Source organism: Corvus hawaiiensis, chromosome 2 (genome assembly GCF_020740725.1).
Source record: "Corvus hawaiiensis isolate bCorHaw1 chromosome 2, bCorHaw1.pri.cur, whole genome shotgun sequence".
In the NCBI taxonomy this organism is placed as follows: Eukaryota; Metazoa; Chordata; class Aves; order Passeriformes; family Corvidae; genus Corvus; species Corvus hawaiiensis.
Genome location: NC_063214.1, coordinates 32,906,899 through 32,924,022, shown reverse-complemented (window position 1 = coordinate 32,924,022; position 17,124 = coordinate 32,906,899). Strand labels below are relative to the sequence as shown.

The following is a 17,124-nucleotide window of genomic DNA, read 5'->3' as shown; positions in this document are numbered from 1 at the left end:
CCCTCCCCTTCCTCCTCCTCCTCCTCCCTCGGCGACCAGGGGCCGGCGCTGCGGCGAGAGCAGCAGGGAAGGAGGCGTGCGGCGCCCGCCCCCACCCGCGCTGCCCGGAGCCGGAGGCGCAGCCAGGCGCTATCCCAGCCCCATCCCGGTGCCCACCGCAGCACCGACCCCGCGAGGCGGCCCTTCCCTGCGCAGAGGTGGCAGCGACAGGCGGCATGACGGCGGAGGAGATGAAAGCGGACGGGGCTCCCCTGGAAGGGGTGGACATCACTCCCAAGCAGGATGAAGGCGTCCTCAAGGTACCGAGCGACTGCTCCCCATCCCCAGCCTCCGCGCTGGCTCGGAGGGGTCCCCGCGCCGGGGGGGAGTGGGGACGGAAAGAGGGGGAACATTCCTCTTAGCTCCCCGGGCGCCCTAGCCCCACCGGCCCCATTGTGTGCCCCGCGGGGAAGGGGACGAGGCGGTCCCCGGGCATGCAGGCAGGGCTGGCGCAGCGCGGGCGATTAAACAACAGCAGCGGGGAGCGCGGAGGGCGGGAGCGCGCCCCGGCTGCGCAAGCGCTGCCCGGCCGCCCGGGGGGCTCCCCGCTCCTCCCGCCTGAGGCGAGCCAGAGCCCGGGCTGCCCGCCGGGAGAGCGCGGGGTCATGGGGGGGCTGCGTAGGGGAAAGGCGCTTCTCGCTGCGTTCGGGCTTTTCCCCGTGGGTTGGAGGGGGGGGGGAATGGATGCGGGGGGGCGAGGCGGGCCGGGCTCTCGGTCTGGCTCGCAGCGCGGGTTTTGGGGTCCGAGTCCATCCCCGCCCCCCCAGCACGTGTCCGGGGCTGGGAATTAAAGATGGAGCCCCGGCAGCGCACGTGCGCTCGGTGTCCGTCCCCGCTGTGCCCGGCCGCGCCGCCCCTCAGGCTCCGAGCGCGGGCGGCCCCGGGGGTGCGCGGTCCGGCGGCCGGAGCGGCGTGGCCGCCCCTCGGTGCCGCTTGGCGGGCGGCCCGGCAGGTCCCTGGCGCGGCCGAGGCGGCGCGGCTGCTCTCCTTTGTACTGGGAAGGCAGGCGATAAGGGCAGCAGCAGGATTTATACCGTGAGGGGGAGTTGCGCGAACTTCCTCTGTCAGACGTTGCCTATTTCCATATCTCTAGAAACTTCCGTGGGCTCTGCTAAAAACTTCAGCGATTATTTAGAATCATTATTCAGCCGCAGTAAAAATTCGGAGTTACGGTGTTCAGAAGGAGAAAGGGGAGCCATAGAAAAGGCAAAATTCTGGGTTTAACCTTCGGAGCCTTCTGGTTGTGCATTCTGGGTTCACTACGGAGGCGCTGTCTCCCGTTCAGGAGGGTTATCAGGGAGCAGATTGAAGATGTTGCCTTCTGTATTCCTGCTTTCCCGTGTTTCCTGCTAGCATGCTTAGGTGAGAATTTCTGGGTTTTGCACATAGTACAGTATCAGGTCAGAATTCTCATGTGCATGGCTGCCCAGATCCCTTGAGCGTGGTAGAAGGCAGTGAGGGTCTGCCTAATTCATGCAGTACCTACTTTTTGAGGATAGAGAATCAGCAGGTGTTTTTTGAGGGGTTTTTTTTTTTTTTACTTAATTTTTTTTAAAGGAGGGGAGTAGAAAATACTAGCAAACGAACAGAGTTTGTGAAAATCACAAAAATTGAGACTGTGACTTGATAAGCAAAATACTGTAGAGGTTGTGAAGTCCAGCCTTCATGGATTTTATTTTTCTTGAAATTGCTGGAGTCTGAAATGCATCTATTGAAATCAGGGTCTAGCTCTGAACTAACCTACACCAATTTTGTACTAGTATTGTTGCAGTGATTCCAGGAGTGTGTTTATTTGCTTGTTAGCATTATATCAGAATAGTATCCACAGTTTTTTACCTGATATTGCTGAATGTGCTTGCACAATTCCTAGAGTAAGTATTTAAGTTTAGAAATAAACCATTTGAAATCCTATATGAACTGAAAGATTCTACTTCTCCATCTGAAAAGAAAATGTAAACCTTACAGAAAATAGGATTACCATATTCAGAAGTGAAACTTGTCTCTTCAAAACAGAACAAATGCAAAAGAATAAACGGTATAAATAATGAAAATGAGGTATTTATTACCTAGAATACCTTGGTATGACACCACAAGAATATGGCATTTGCTGAAGTTTAGTAAATTTCCATTAAATGCAGTTAATTTCTCAAAATTACATCAGACTGGCTCCTTTAAAGTGCTAGTTTGTGTCTGCTTTATATGGATATATATCTAAGTATGGTGTAGGTTAGGTTGCTTACCTGATTCATGTGTTTTTCTCATACTTCTGTTTCCTTATCTCTATAAGTGGTTGCTTGAACTTTTGCCTTCTTGGGGAGACATCAGTAGATGAGTTTTGTAATGCTAATAACTGCTGTGGTGCTGGTTGGGGTAAAGGGATGGTGTGCTGTGTGAGGTCAGGCATCCCTTTCCATGCTGAGCATCCTCTCCTTAGGAAACAGCAAGCAGGATTTTTTCTAGGTTTGGTTTGTTTGTTGGTTTTTTCTGGTGTTTTATGCTTTCAGTGAGGTGCTTTCAGCTTGTTAAGAGTCTGACAGAAGCTGTTGATGATGAAGCTTTGGCTTTGGATGGAGGGTACTGGCATTTCAGTTGTATAGTCAGTTGCAGGGATGGTGGGAGGCCAGGTGGGAGATTGACAGTGGTGGGTTGCAGGAAACTGAAATTTGTGAAGGAGACTCCCAAAGGTCTGCGTCCTTCAGTGAAAAACATGATTGATATAGAAACACGACATTTAAAGGAGGGATGCCTTGTAAGTGCCCTTGAAGAGATGTTTGTCTTGTATAACAGAATGTTTCCCCGGTCTCCATGATGCAAGCAAATAGGGTCCTGCACTGCTCTCCTTTTGCCTGGCTAAGGTAATGCAGAACTTTGGCTCGGAGCTAGGTAGTTTCAACCTGTATTTGGGAAAATTCAAATGTGAACTTCAGAATTCTTGTTATGGGCAAGGCCTTACATCCTTGCCTATGAGATATGTCACTATTATTCTCTATAGAAACTTCAAATGAACACCAGAGAGATTGTCCCATCTTGCTTTCTGAATAGTGTAGGTTTATTTAATACTTGTCTTGCTGGGCAGGCTGGGAAACCCCCTGAGAAGAAAATCAAATCCTTGCAACTGTATGTGAGGCGGGGTGCTGTCCATCCATGTCAGAATTGTGGGGAGACAAAATTATTGTGGTACAATAATTTTCAAGTGTTACTCTCTAGGCTGATAGAACTAACCTGCTTGGGGTGAGACTCTGCTAACCTTCATTAAACTGCCTGGTTTAGTTTGAATGATGCCTGGTTACATATTGGAATCGACTTTGCATGGAAAGTACCACCTCGTTCTCTTGTTTAAGTGCTTTGCCTAGAACACGAAGCTCGGGTGTGACGGTAGATGATGAGGCAAATACTTGAATAAAGAAAAAAAAAAACCTGCCTAATGCTTAGCCAGTATAAGTTTCAAGAACATTTAAAATCTTGTGGAGGCAAGGTAAGTGACACGGCTGAGGATGGATGCAGAGATCTGTAAGCTGGTGCCAACTGTTGCCTGTTTAATTCCTGTATCACAGCACAGCCATCTTGAGGTTCTGCATTTGCAGCACTGCTAATCTGCAGAAAGAACAGCCAGTCCATTTCCAGGTGACTGAAGGAAACCTGCAAATCCTTCATCTACTGCAAATGATAACACATAGCATCTAGGTATCTGCAATTTGTGTCCAATGGGCAGACTTTATTTCCGTGATCTTAATGCTGATTGCTGTTTTTCTCAGGTTGTCAAGAGAGAAGGCAGTGGGACAGAGTATCCGATGATAGGTGATAAAGTGACTGTCCATTACACAGGATGGCTTCTCGATGGCACAAAATTTGACTCCAGTCTGGACAGAAGAGACAAATTCTCTTTTGACTTGGGGAAAGGTAATATCTTGTGTTTGGTGTTGATCAGTTTTGGTGATAATTAAGATGGTATTTCCTTGTGTGTGTGGCTCCTTTGCTTTTCAGAGTTGCTGCTTAATCTTGTTTTCAGAGTTTATTCTCTTAGAATGACCCAGTCAGAATGTCTTGGAGATTTTTCTGAATGAGAAAACTGTGTAGCTGCTTGAGAGGCCTGCTGAAGAATTCACAGGCCTCAGACAAAGCACTCCAGGGGAGCAAATCTCCCCTGAAATGTAGAGATAAAGAGTAGTTAAATAGCCAGAATATGCATTTTGTTGGTTGGGGCTTTTCTGGGGGCAGACCTTGGTTCAGGAAAGCCTTAATTGTGACCGAATACTGGGACAGGGTGCAAAGAGGCAGCTGTCAGCTGTCTTGTGATGAAACATACTCTCTTTTCCACAAAGTTGTCAAATTAACCCAAATATTAATCTTTGAGCAGTGCATTTCTTCATTACCAAAATCTTTCATTTTTTGAATGCAAAAATCTAAGCATCATTGTTCCAGCAAATCTTATTACTCAATCTTGTATTCTTCCCTGGCAGTTCCTTACCTTCTGCTTTTTAAAAAATAGTTAATACCTCATTTTTTAAAAAGAGGTAAATTAATTGTACTGCAATTTGAGATGATATTAAGTATTAATACAAGACTAATAGAAAGGCTGCTTGGTGAGTGGAAAGGAACAGCAATAGAGAGAGGATTTTGTTACAACTTTTCTTCCCTTTAGAAGGAATACTGCTACTTCCCTCCCCTTTTCTGTTACAAAAGTGTGTAACTTTTAGTTACCACTGGCGCTGTTTTTTGCCAGCTGATAAAGTACAGACAGAAAAGGCTGTTTTGGATTGTTTTCAAAACAGGAGCAGGCAATCTCTCACCCTAAGGCCTTCCTCTCGGAAGAGTTTATTGTTATTTCCTCACACTTGAAACTGTGCCAAGCACTTCAGCCCGTGTCTCTGTTCTGTTATTCTGCGAAAAGGGTTGTTACATCTAGAATGAAGAAATGTTTGTGCCAAATGTGGGTCCCTGGGAAACTCTAGAACTTGATTAGACTTAAAACTGATTTACATAAATGAGAGTGAGCACAAGGTCTTCAGTATTTCTGCTGCCTTAGCTTTTGTATACCAAAAGTGATGATGCTTTGTTTCAGCTGAGCATGCTTTTCATGTGTGATTGCGTTTGGCTTGTACAGGTGAGGTGATCAAAGCATGGGACATTGCTGTGGCCACTATGAAGATTGGTGAAATCTGTCGGATTACGTGTAAGCCAGAATATGCCTATGGCTCAGCTGGGAGCCCCCCAAAGATACCTCCCAATGCTACACTGATATTTGAGGTAAGTGAGAGATGTTCACTAAAACTGTATGCTTGAAAAAATGTGTGATGCAATATCCCTTCAAAACAGGATTGTTAGGTTTTTTAAGGAAGATGATATGGTCAGTTTTGGGTAGTGTGGACAAAGTTTTAGTCTGGCTGCTACTGCTCTGTAATGGCTTGGGTTCCCTTCTTTTTGAGTTTCTAAAACACTTGAATGATCTTCAGTATTCAGTTGTAATTTTGCAGTTACGGAGTGATTTGCAGTGGGAAAGCGCAAGGTTGGGAGGGCAGACTATTTCAGTGACAGACTGAAGTAGTTAAGAAAACAAAATCTTTATTCCACTTCATAACACAGAGTAATGATACGTTAAATGTTGTGAAGTTTTCAACAACAGAAAGAGCAATTAATGCCCTCAGCAATAAGTTTTTCATACTTACTTGTGTTTTCTCTACAACATTAATGTAATCTCTTGCAAGCTATTTCAGGGAGGAAAGAGGTAATTGCCCCATGTAAACTGCTGGAATACAATGTTTCAACAGCCCTGCAATTATGAACTCTTTTCTTTAGGGCTGAGTGTTTTAGTCAGCCTTAAAGCACCACGAAACCAGTTTGGATTCAGGTTGCTGGTTCATTACCAAAGCCTCTCTGTGCATCCAGGCTACACTGATCAATCTTGCCACCATAGCTGAAGTCCTGTGCACTCACCTTGTCCCTGTGACAGACTCAGCAGTCTTGAGTTTGGCAGCTGGGTAACCCAGTTTGACAGCTCGCATGGCCAGCTGGTCTCCTGGGGATGAGATGCATGTCTTTGGGAGCATGGAGCCCCAGTTATCCTTGGTGTCTCTCAACCTCACCAGGAGAGGAGAAAATTTGTCTCCTACTGATCTTAAAGTCATTTCTCCCCACATCTTCCCCCTCCTTCCCAAAAGGGGATGGAAATAGCAGCTGTCTCTTGTGTGTTATTTCAGAAGTGAGAATGGTTTCTCGGAATGCTGAGACTTGTGTTTGATTTTTCCGTGGAGGATGACATTAAAGCTTTTTCTGGAGCACACCCTGACAGTCTCAACAGTGTTTGGAGAGGATATATTTTTCTTACTGTTGAAACAGTTCAATTTGCCAACAATTGCTTCAAAATAAATTCTACCTGGGAGAAGGCAGACTCTTCTTTTGAAGTGTGATTTTTAAAATTACTTTGCTCTAAAGCACTTAATCAATGGAATGGAATCCTGGAATCCTACAGTTAGGGGCATAAGGAAAGTTTTAAAACTGATGATTGCTCTGAAAGTGAATGTTTTATCTAATATCTGAGGAAGGTAAAAATAGCTCATGGAATAAAGACTGAAAGTCTGTTTAGATTTTGTTGGAAACAATGAGTGTCTGTTAAGAAGGGTAAATTATACATAGAATCATTTAGGTAGGAAAAGACTTTCAGGACCATCGAGTCCAATCATAAATCTGATGCTGCCAAGTCCATCACTAAACCATTAACCCAAGTGCCACATCTACACCTAAATACCTCCAGGAGGATGACTCAACCACTTCCCTGAGCAGCCTCTTCTAATGCTAATATCCATTCTAAACCTCCCCTGGTGCACCTTGAGGCCATTTCTTCTTGTTCTGTGACCTGTTACTTGGAAGAAGGGACTGACCCCATCTGGCTACACCCTCCTTTCAGGGATTTGTAGAAAATGAGATGGTTCTCCCCCAGACCCTCTCTCTCTCCAGGCTAAACACCCCCAGATCCCTCAGCAGCTCCTCATAGGACTTGTGCTTCAGAACCTTCCCCAGCTCTGTTGCCCTTCTCTGGACATGCTCCAGCACCTCAATGTCCTTCCTGGATTGAAAGGCCCAAAACTGAACACAGGATTTGAGGAATGGTGTCACCAGTGCCCAATATGGGGGACAATCACTGCCCTGGTCCTGCTGGCCACACTCTTGCTGGTACAGGCCAGGTGCCAGGCCAGGCCTTCACATAATTGGATGTTCTATTTGCTTTACATTTGGATAGTGTATTTGCATTTCTTTTTTTTTTTTTTTGTTTTTCCATGGGCTTCTGAATAATAGGATTAAAGATATATTATGTGTGGAAGGATTAAAAAAATATTGCTAGCAGGTCCTCTAAGGGATGACAACTTACTCACTTTGAGTACATCAAAATTAGTACCATTATTTCTGAAAAGTAGTATCATTTAGAGCGGTTCACAAACAGCATTTTCTTACCTAGAAATCTGAAATTACTCATGGCTTACTTACATTGGATCAAACTACACTTGTTGGAGTGCTGTGTGCTCCTATGCAAGTGACACCAGGTGTAATCAGGGCTGAGCTGATGATTGAAATACAAGCTAAAAGCTCAAGGCCTTCTACCTTGGCAGCACAGGGGAGAGCATTCTTAAGGGCTTAGCACTACTACAGAGGATGCACGTGGACAGCAGAAAGCAGAGAAGCTTTCATTGTCCTGCAACAAGAGGTAAAACCTGGCATTGGGATAAATAAAAGCAGGAACTGAAAGATGGGATTTGTTCCATCAGGCTACTACTGGGTCCATGCGGTGTAGTCCCCCAGGCTATTCACTTCCCGCTGGGCTTTTCTGAAAGCTGCCAGTCTGGCCTCTCCATTTTCTGGGTATGTTTTTAGATAAAAGTAGTGTTTCATTCATGATGTCCCCTAATGCCTGCCTAGGCAGTAATGTTGAAGGGAAAAGGGGAGAAAGAAAAGCACCAAAGCTGCCTGTGATGGTTTTGTGCTTCACTGACAAAATAGCCTGGGGCTCCCTGGCTGCAACAAGTAAGCAGTGCTGGGTGTGTCCTGATTTGGGGGTGTGGGTCGGAGTTTAGATCCAGAAAATTTTCCGCAGTTTTGTTAGGTTAAATTAGTTCCTGGCTAGTATGACTCTCAAGCAGCTAAAGCCTTCCAAGTTTCCACTTTTTTAGTTTTACCTAGGTTTACTTTTTGTTACTTAACACAATATCGGTAGGGTTCTTCTGCAAGTGCTTATCACCGTACCAAAATTTTGTACAAATTGCCTTGCAAAAGACCCTCTAAAACTTGCATTAAGAGATTTTCTACCTGTGTCATCACATCAGCATTTCTCTATGACATGAAATAATGCATGTCCTGTGGTCTGCAAGTTCTTTTTTTTTTTTTAATCTGGTGGTGGTTTTGTTTTTTTTCTTCCTCGTGATTGCTTTTGCTGAGCAATATAAACAGATAGATTATTCCATAGAATAGTATTGTTCAGGCTGGGGAAAAAAAAAGAGGGGAAGGACACACCTGTATGATCATCACTGTTCAGGAATGACTTGTTTCAGACTGACTGAAGAGAAAGACCAGAATATTATTTGTTGCCAGGTATCAATTAAAATAAAAAGTGGAAGTACTGGTAGATACTAAATTCCTTTTGCATTCCAGGTATCTTAAGTCCAGTGTCAGCGTCAGGAACCTCCACAGCATTAGCCCTGAATTTTGTTTTTTTTTTTTCAAATGAAGTAGTCTAAACAGTGCTGATTATAATGGCTTGCTTTTTTGTGCTGTTTTCACTATTGTTTTACTCAAACATAGGATATGAATTTTTTTTTTCTTCACTTCATAGCAGCAACAACAAATATCTTTTGAAACGAGACTGTTTTTCTATGTCATCGTGGTACTCCCACTTGAAACTGATGTACACTTACTTGGGAGAGCATGTGAAGATTCAGAGATTCAGACTGGATACCTATCTCCTACATTAACACTAGCTCTTAAAAATCCTAAACAATTCATTGCAGCAGCAAGTTTAGATTAAAGTGTCAAAGATCTCTGGAGAGCAAATTCTGTGAGTTACTAAATTGGTGTAATGAGAATAAATGCAAGGCTTTTCTTCCATCCACAGATAGAACTTTTTGAGTTCAAGGGGGAGGACCTCACTGATGAAGAAGATGGTGGCATCATCCGAAGAATCCGTAAAAAAGGGGAGGGCTACTCCAAGCCCAATGAGGATGCACTTGTAGAGAGTAAGTGTGTTGTTACACAAATAGGAAATGGGTTTGCCATGTGGGATGGCAGAACCTTTTCACAATCTGCAGCTGCATGTCCTGAAGGAGAGGAATACGTGGCTTCTCTTTTCTACACCAAGTAACTTAACCTAGAGTAAGCTTTCCTTCTCAAATTTCTAGCAAGGTTTACATTTTTCAGCAGAACTGTGTTTTCTGGTGATACTGAACCTGTTGAAGTGCTTATCTGGTCACAAAAGGTGATTGAGTCTCGTAAAGTGTTTCCATGTGCTGAGGAACAAGAGGCGAAGTCATTCTGGCACTTGTTGTCGGAGTGGAAAAAACAAACACTTAAATGAACAACAGAAAAAGAGAGGTTGTTAAATTTAATAGCAGAAGTTCTGTTTGCTGCCTGTAACCATCATGCCATAGGTAGCTGCTAAAAGAGAAAAGACTGTCTAGAGGGGGGCTTTGGCAGTTCGTATGTGCTGCCTGCCTGTATAGAACTCCCTGTGTGCTCCTGGATACCTGCCCACTGCCATACATAGATGCCTTCTGATTTCTCTCTCCCTTGTTCTGGTTTTTGTTACCAGTCCAGTTTGAAGGCCGATATGGAGATCGTGTTTTTGACAAGCGGGAATTGCGGTTTGAGATTGGAGAAGGTGAAAACTTCGATATTCCTCATGGTCTGGAGAAAGCAATTCAAAAAATGGAGAAATCAGAGGAATCTGTGTTCTATCTCAAACCCAGGTATGCTGTTTCTGGTGTTTGATACTGGAAGGGTTTATCCTAATCATCTGGCAAGAAAGAAATGTTTTGTCATAATGCCTTTCAGCTTCTTTCAGTGCTGTGGTAAAAACTTGGATCAGCCCCAAAAAACTGACAGATGAGAAGTATCAAGCTAAGATTGCTTGGCCACTTCATAATGTAGCAGTAGCACTCCAGAAAAAAATTACTTAAGTCTCTGTAACATTGACCTCTGAATATTTTTTAAAAATGTTGTTGCTCTCTGACTTAGATTTTTGTGATCCCTCTTCATGACTGACTGCTTACTGTAAAATAGTGCATTTGTAGACTTGGATATAGGCAGAATTTTCTCTTTACAGTGAGAACACATCTGAAACAAGTGGAGTTGCGCAGATTGTTTTCATCAAACTTTAATTTATTTCAGTTTTTATTGAGTTTTTTTTTAAACTGGAACTGAGCCTGGTGGCAGCAGAAAAGCAAAGCAATTTGATCTAGATGGTTTTCCTGCTAATATGCAGCTTCTTACTGGAGTTGCACTGCAGTACCTTTCTGCAGGCATTTCCTGTTCATCAGCTGATTAACAGTATGTTAAGTGTGCAGCTGCTCACTTTAATCTTGGTATTTATTGTCTTTGCTTTTCTAAGAATAGAACTAAAATACAGGTGCTCGGAAGGCAACAGTTTCAGACCATGAATATAAAACATGATAGGTGTAACTTGGAAGTTGGTTGTTTTGGTTTGGCTTTTTTTTCTTGATGGAGGGATTACTTGCTTTTCTTTCAAGTAAACTAAAGAAATAATAAAATAATAGGAACTGCTAAGAGACTAATGAAGTCAACACTAGGTTTCTCTTACTTTCTTCTACCTTCTACTTGCTAATTTTAGAATTGTACCTAGAATATTTCAAGTCTTTGTCTTGTAATAATAATTTATGCACATCCCAAATTTGCATGGGGTTTTTGTCTCCGTCTTCCTATATAGCAAATATAGATGAATGGATAGTTTTGAACTCTATTCTTTATAATGTTTGTTTCTCCCTCCCCATCCCCATTTTACAGCTATGGTTTTGGAAGTGCTGGGAATGAGAAGTTTAAGATCCCTCCAGATGCAGAGCTGCAGTATGAAGTGAAGCTCAAAAGCTTTGAAAAGGTGGGGACAAGAGATGAAATCCCAAAGAGATCCGGGGGTGGGGGAAGTAGTGGGAGTGCAGTTTAAATGATGACAATGGAATCCTTGAACGGTGACGTGAAACAGGGAGGCCACTGTTGTCAGAGGTGTTGGTGACATGCTGGGAGCTCTTGGCTGAAATGGTCCTTATTCTTCCTGTATCCCTGTCTGTTGCCATCTCTCGTGCTCTAGGCTGGTTTCCAGTAGCAGTGCAAAGCTCTGCTTTGCCAAGCGTACCTCTATCATACTGTTAGTGGGAAATAACATAGCCACTTGATTTCCCTAGAAATTGTATTGAAATTGACTTGAACTGTTCCTATTTGGGTAGGCTAAGGAGTCTTGGGAAATGAACACAGATGAGAAGTTGGAACAGAGCTGCATTGTGAAGGAGAGAGGCACTCAGTACTTCAAGGTAAGTTATAGTCCCCAAGTGATAGCAGCATTTCTTAGTCCATGTCATGAGTTGATAATGATGATTACAGCTTCTGTCATTTCTGAGCGGTGGTCATGGTATTCTGTGAGATTTTATGGGGAGAACTGGAGGGGAATGTGTCTTAAAAAGAAGAAGAAACTCAGGTGTATTATCCGAAGAACTAACTCTGCAGGGAGCTCTCTGTTAGAGCTGTCTGCTGTATCTACAGATAACACTGGGGGGTGTACAGTATTTCAGTTCCTGCTGTGGGACAGTGCTGTGAATGAACAACGTTCATTTGGGTAGAGATGTGTGGAGAAGCTGTTTAAAGCAATTTAATCAGCTAAAGGAAGGGTTTCCTATTACCTTTGTATTGCATTTTGAAAATGCCCCATCTTCCCTTATTTTTGCATCAGAAGTTGAGTATAATGTAGGAGTTCAGTGAAGCATCAATGCTGGCATATACCCCTAGTTCTAGTGGGGAACCAGTTAAGTATTCCTAAAGATTTGCTGATCCTGTGCAGGAATGGCTCTCAGAAATAGGATATTTTTGATGATAGAAATTACTTTTTGATCAAATGGGTTTTTTTAGATCTGTTGCTCAAAGTAGGCGAAAGGGACAAGAAGGAGATAAAAGGTACTGTGATGAGCTGTGTGATAATTGAACTGCCTTGTTTGCAGGAGGGGAAGTACAAGCGGGCAGCATTACAGTACAAGAAGATTGTGTCATGGCTGGAGCATGAGTCCGGACTCTCCGAGGAGGAGGAATCAAAAGCCAAAAGCTTGAGGCTCGCTGCCCACCTTAATCTAGCTATGTGCCATCTCAAGCTAAAGGAATACTCCCAGGCTTTGGAGAACTGCAACAAGGTAGTAGGAGTTTGTTTATTCTTAAGCTGCACAAGCAGTCTGACAGTTTATCTCTTGCTTTAAAAATTTTAGGGACAACAGGCCGTGTGGTGTTTGGTCTTTGTTACCAGCTGGCATTTGGGTAGTACAGAATTTTTAGTACGCTAAAAATATCCAACAAATTATTTTCATAATTAGTGCCCTTTGAACATCTTTTACTAACTTGCTGCTACATTGAGAATATTCAAGTATTTAGAAATTAGAAACACTTGAGATGTGGTGAAGGTAGTCATGTTGGCAGAGGTCTTTCAAAGAGCAGGATTAGTGCCTGACTAAATCTCAGACTTGCTGGTTCTCTTGTCAAATAGCCTACTATATTCATTTCTCTTTGTACTTACCTCTACTGCATTCCACTCACTTTATTAGTAAGCCCTGACAAGACTCATAGGTCTACATCAGAAGGTGCAATTCCTAGCAGTCTCTGGTGTTCTGACTGCATATCATTTTTATAAAAGAAAAGTAATTACTGACTGTGGTTTGGCTTTGGGGTTTTTTTGAATGCAGGCACTAGAATTGGATAGCAACAATGAAAAAGGCCTCTTCCGGCGTGGAGAAGCACACTTGGCTGTCAATGACTTTGAGCTGGCCCGAGCAGATTTCCAGAAAGTGATACAACTTTATCCAAGTAACAAAGCTGCCAAAGTGCAACTGGTGACTTGTCAGCAAAAAATACGGGAGCAGCATGAGAAGGAGAAAAAGATGTACGCCAACATGTTCCAAAGGCTTGCAGACAAAGACCTAAAGGTAAGAAACACTACTCCAGAGATTACAGGAGGTGGTGTCGTGTTAGACAAGGAACAGTGGTTTAGGTACTCAGCTTACTTAGTACCAATAATTATAGCTGGAGAACACTCAAGTAGACTGCTTTGGGGAGCAGGGATGGAACTCAAAATGCCAACAGTCAAAATTCTTAGGCCATCTTGTTTGAACAGGAAAACCAGCAGTACCCAACCATTGCACAGAAAGCTTTTGCCTGTTTCAACTGAATTTGCAGCAGAGCAGTGTTAATCAGAAAGCAGAGTTGCAGCGATGAGATGCAAACATAATAACGTTCCAGAACTGAAAAAAGCACCTATTCTTCTAGAACCTGTTGTGAAGAATCGGCTGTTCTGGTGCCTGGGGGGCCCATCTAGTGAGAACTTGTGTCTGTCATACAGAGGGTGCTCAGCACCATCTTGCTTCTCATGGAGACATTAAGATGTGATTGATGGTCTCCGTTTCAGATGCCACAGATTGATTATGAAGTGTCATTATTCTGCTGTGTGTGGATGGTTTTGCTAATAAGCTTTCACTAGAATTTTAGTAAATACTAGTTCAGTTAATAATGGCAGTATGTGAATACAGGTTATAACAAGATTGTATTGGCTAGCAAGAAACATTCCAGGTTACTGGTGAGAATCACATATCCTAAGAAAACCTTCTCTTTTCCTTAAATCTGATGGTCTAGAAGGACAAGATAGACCTGTACCTTCTCAGATAAATACAGGATTTATATCAGCCTCAAATTTCCTCTGTAACGCTGGGGAGTACAGAACCTTGTATCTTGTGAGGTTATTTTCACCTTTCCAGAATATGCATGGAGAATATAAAAAATTGTCGGATATTGGTACATTAATCTCCTTTGGTTAACTATGTCATTGAGCCTTTCCAGAGGCACAGTGTCCTCAGAGTGTATCCTGACAGTTCAGCCATTTCAGACTGTCAGCTGACAATTTCCTACATGAAATACTTTACTCTCTTATTTTTTTTGGCTAAAGCAGGCTGATGTCAACAGTCCTTGAGTACTGGACCTTGAAAGAAAGTATTCTCTCCTTCTAGACATGGTGATGTAAAGCCATGCAGTACCTTAATTTCGGTAGGCTTTAATAAAAAATCTCAGGAAGATAAAGATACAGCAACTAAACTAGAATTATTTCACTGTTAGGCATCTTCACTTTAGAAAAGGCAAGATTTAATTGCCAGCTGTCAGGCTCTGTTGTGAAGGTTCCTTTCGGCTAGCACAGCTGCTGGGGATCCAGCTTCCTCCACTAGGTGTGGGACACAGCAAGATTTGTGAAGAGAGGAAGAGTGGATTGCTGAAAAAAGCTATACCCACTAAGAGTAAAGCTTTCATGCTTTCTTCAGTTCCTAAGACAGATAAGTGGTAGAGTAATATTCTCAGCAAAAGACAGACTCGTAGTCTTTGCATGCAGACTGTTTGGGAATCATTTTAAAGTTGTAGAATTCTTTGGGTTGGACTCCAACCAAATGTAAATGAAAGGTTATTGTTTGGCATCTAGCACTGGATTCGAGGTGTGGCCTCACCATTGCCAAGTACAGGAGGACAACCACTGCCCTGGTCCTGCTGGACATGCTATTGCTGATACAGGCCTGAATGCCACTGGTCTGGTAAATGGTTCCCAACAAGTTAGATGATCTTGGGAATGTGCAATGTGTTGGATATTTTTTCTCTGAGCCATTTGGCCTACTTTAAAAGGATATGGTTTTATATGAAATGGGATTGATGGAACTATTAACTGTAAAGGATGCTTACTCTCTGGGCCAGTCTTGAGGTAGTTTTTTTGCAAGAAAAACTTGTTTTCCTCTTACTGCATTTATAATGTTGCTTTACTCTAGCAGTATTTGTTAATGGTGGTGTAGTAGAAGTTCAAAGTTCTGGAGAAGAGAGTTTGCTTACTAAATGTCTTCTGATTGCTAAGAAGGTAGCTCAGACCAGTTCTGATGTTCCTGACACAGTCTGTTAAATTCAACAGGCACTCTTGCATCAGTAGTTCATTTCATTAATTTGAAAGTTCACATAAGTGAAGTGTGAATTTTTGAAGGTCAGGGTCACCTTATCCTAAGCCCAGGATTGCTAGCTAACAGATTTTCTGTGGCGAGAAGACTTAGCTTTTGTGTGCTTTACAGAATGCTTCTAAGGATGAAAAACTGACCTTTGATGCATTAATATTCTTTTAAGTGTAGTTTTGTGGTGCAGCCAAGTTGGCATAAGATTTTTAAGGATTCTGCCGCTCCTATTCCCCTTTCCCAGCATTGCATGCTTAAGACTTTGCTTGTTTTTTGTCTGGTTCTCATCTAAGATCATCATAGAACAGATGATTCAAGATGCTGGGCTGACAGGTGGAATAGCAATTTCATTGCACTAGGTTTTGAGATGAGCAAGCCAAGACATTTTTACCTTCCTTTACTGTGTTTGAAAATTATTCCAAGGCCAGGATGTGCTGGTTATGTCCTATTGTAAAAGCTGACCTTGGACCTCTGCCTTCCACACCTTTTTATGAGGAAGATGCCCAAAGGAGAGGACTTTAGAGCAGCCACATTGCCTGATCATATTTTCTTCCAGCTAAGCTCTTGCACAGGATGTCCAAATCACTGTTGTTGAGTTGAAGTGTCTCTTCACAAAACTAGTTGTCCAACAAAGATATTTCTTCTTACGCTGAGTGCAAGCGTGCCTCGTACAAGTTGGGTTGGGGTCAGCCATGGGAATGGCTGGAAATGAATCACACTGATACTGAAGCAGGGCAAAAGCAGTTCTTGCAGAAGTTTTCTGAATAAATTTCAGTTAAAAGACTTCTGAGAAATGGTTGCGTGGCAAGTTTGTGCAGGCCTCATTAAGAACCACAACCATCTCATACCAGTATTATATTTTGGCCTCCTCACTGCTTCTGGTTACTTAGATGCGTGAAAATTTTTGGTTTCTCTTGGCTGAAGATCCTAATATCTTAATTCAGTCTTGCAGCGTAGAGAAGCTTTGCAAATGATAAGAATCAAACAATGTTTGTGCTAGCAGTTTTGTATAACAAATTAATGTATTTTCTTTGTCTCTCCATTTAGTCATCTGCTACTCTTCAGACAAGCCACACTGAAGATGCAGAAATGAAAGATGCGCAGAATGGAGTTGAAGATAAATCAGAAGTTGAAGCAGAAGCATAAAAACAAACCCTATTCCATTAGTTTTGTAAATGAAAGAATTTCCAGTGAATTAGACCTTTATTTTTCTACCTGGTTGGATTGTGGCTTCAAGGGAGCAGAGGCTGAAGCCACCACGCCACAGTCAGTTACAGCTTTATGTGGCTGTTCAAGAAGCTGAGTGGCAGCATAAATCTGGTTTAATCCTAGTGACTTTTATTTATTCATTCAGCCTCTGTTACTGTTTGGGTTCTGTCTGGATTTACTCTGCTTGGTTTATTTGCATTTTCATAGAATCATAGAATGGCTTGAGTTGGAAGGGACCTCAAAGATCTAGTTCCAACCCCCCTGCCATGGACAGGGACACCCTTCACTAGACCAGGTTGCTCAGAGTTCCATCCGGCCTGGCCTTGGACACTTCCAGGGATGGGGCAGCCACAGCTTCTCTGGGCAGCCTGTTCCAGTGCCGGGACACCCTTCACTAGACCACGTTGCTCCGAGTTCCATCCAGCCTGGCCTTGGACACTTCTAGGGATGGAGCATCTACATCTTCTCTGGGCAGCCTGTTCCAGTGCCTCACCACCCTCACAGTAAAGAATTTCTTCCTAATACCTAATCTTAACCTGCCCTCTTTCCGTTTGAAGCCATTCCCCCTTGTGCTGTCACTACTTGCCCTTGTAAATAGTATCTCTCCATGTTTCTTGTAGGCTCCCTTCAGGTACTGGAAGGCCACTGGTCACTCTGA

General features: G+C 43.1%; 1 protein-coding gene across 1 annotated transcript; it reads left to right on the top strand.

Moving 5' to 3' along the window:
* The first annotated feature begins 22 nt into the window (after positions 1–22).
* FKBP4 (FKBP prolyl isomerase 4) lies at positions 23–16,704 on the top strand. Its single transcript, XM_048294248.1, has 10 exons — positions 23–299; positions 3,795–3,939; positions 5,144–5,286; positions 9,140–9,260; positions 9,833–9,989; positions 11,044–11,134; positions 11,481–11,564; positions 12,246–12,431; positions 12,975–13,214; positions 16,305–16,704. Exons 1-10 carry the CDS (start codon positions 216–218, stop codon positions 16,401–16,403), a joined length of 1,350 nt encoding a protein of 449 aa, XP_048150205.1. The 5' UTR covers positions 23–215; the 3' UTR covers positions 16,404–16,704.
* Positions 16,705–17,124: the final 420 nt, after the last annotated feature.

Bases quoted from the DNA above. Each gene is read 5' to 3' on its own strand.
- FKBP4 (XM_048294248.1), top strand. From the start codon at position 216: ATGACGGCGGAGGAGATGAAAGCGGACGGGGCTCCCCTGGAAGGGGTG. The intron at 300-3,794 runs GTACCGAGCGAC...TGTTTTTCTCAG, and splicing joins AGGATGAAGGCGTCCTCAAG to GTTGTCAAGAGAGAAGGCAG. The intron at 11,565-12,245 runs GTAAGTTATAGT...CCTTGTTTGCAG, and splicing joins GAGGCACTCAGTACTTCAAG to GAGGGGAAGTACAAGCGGGC.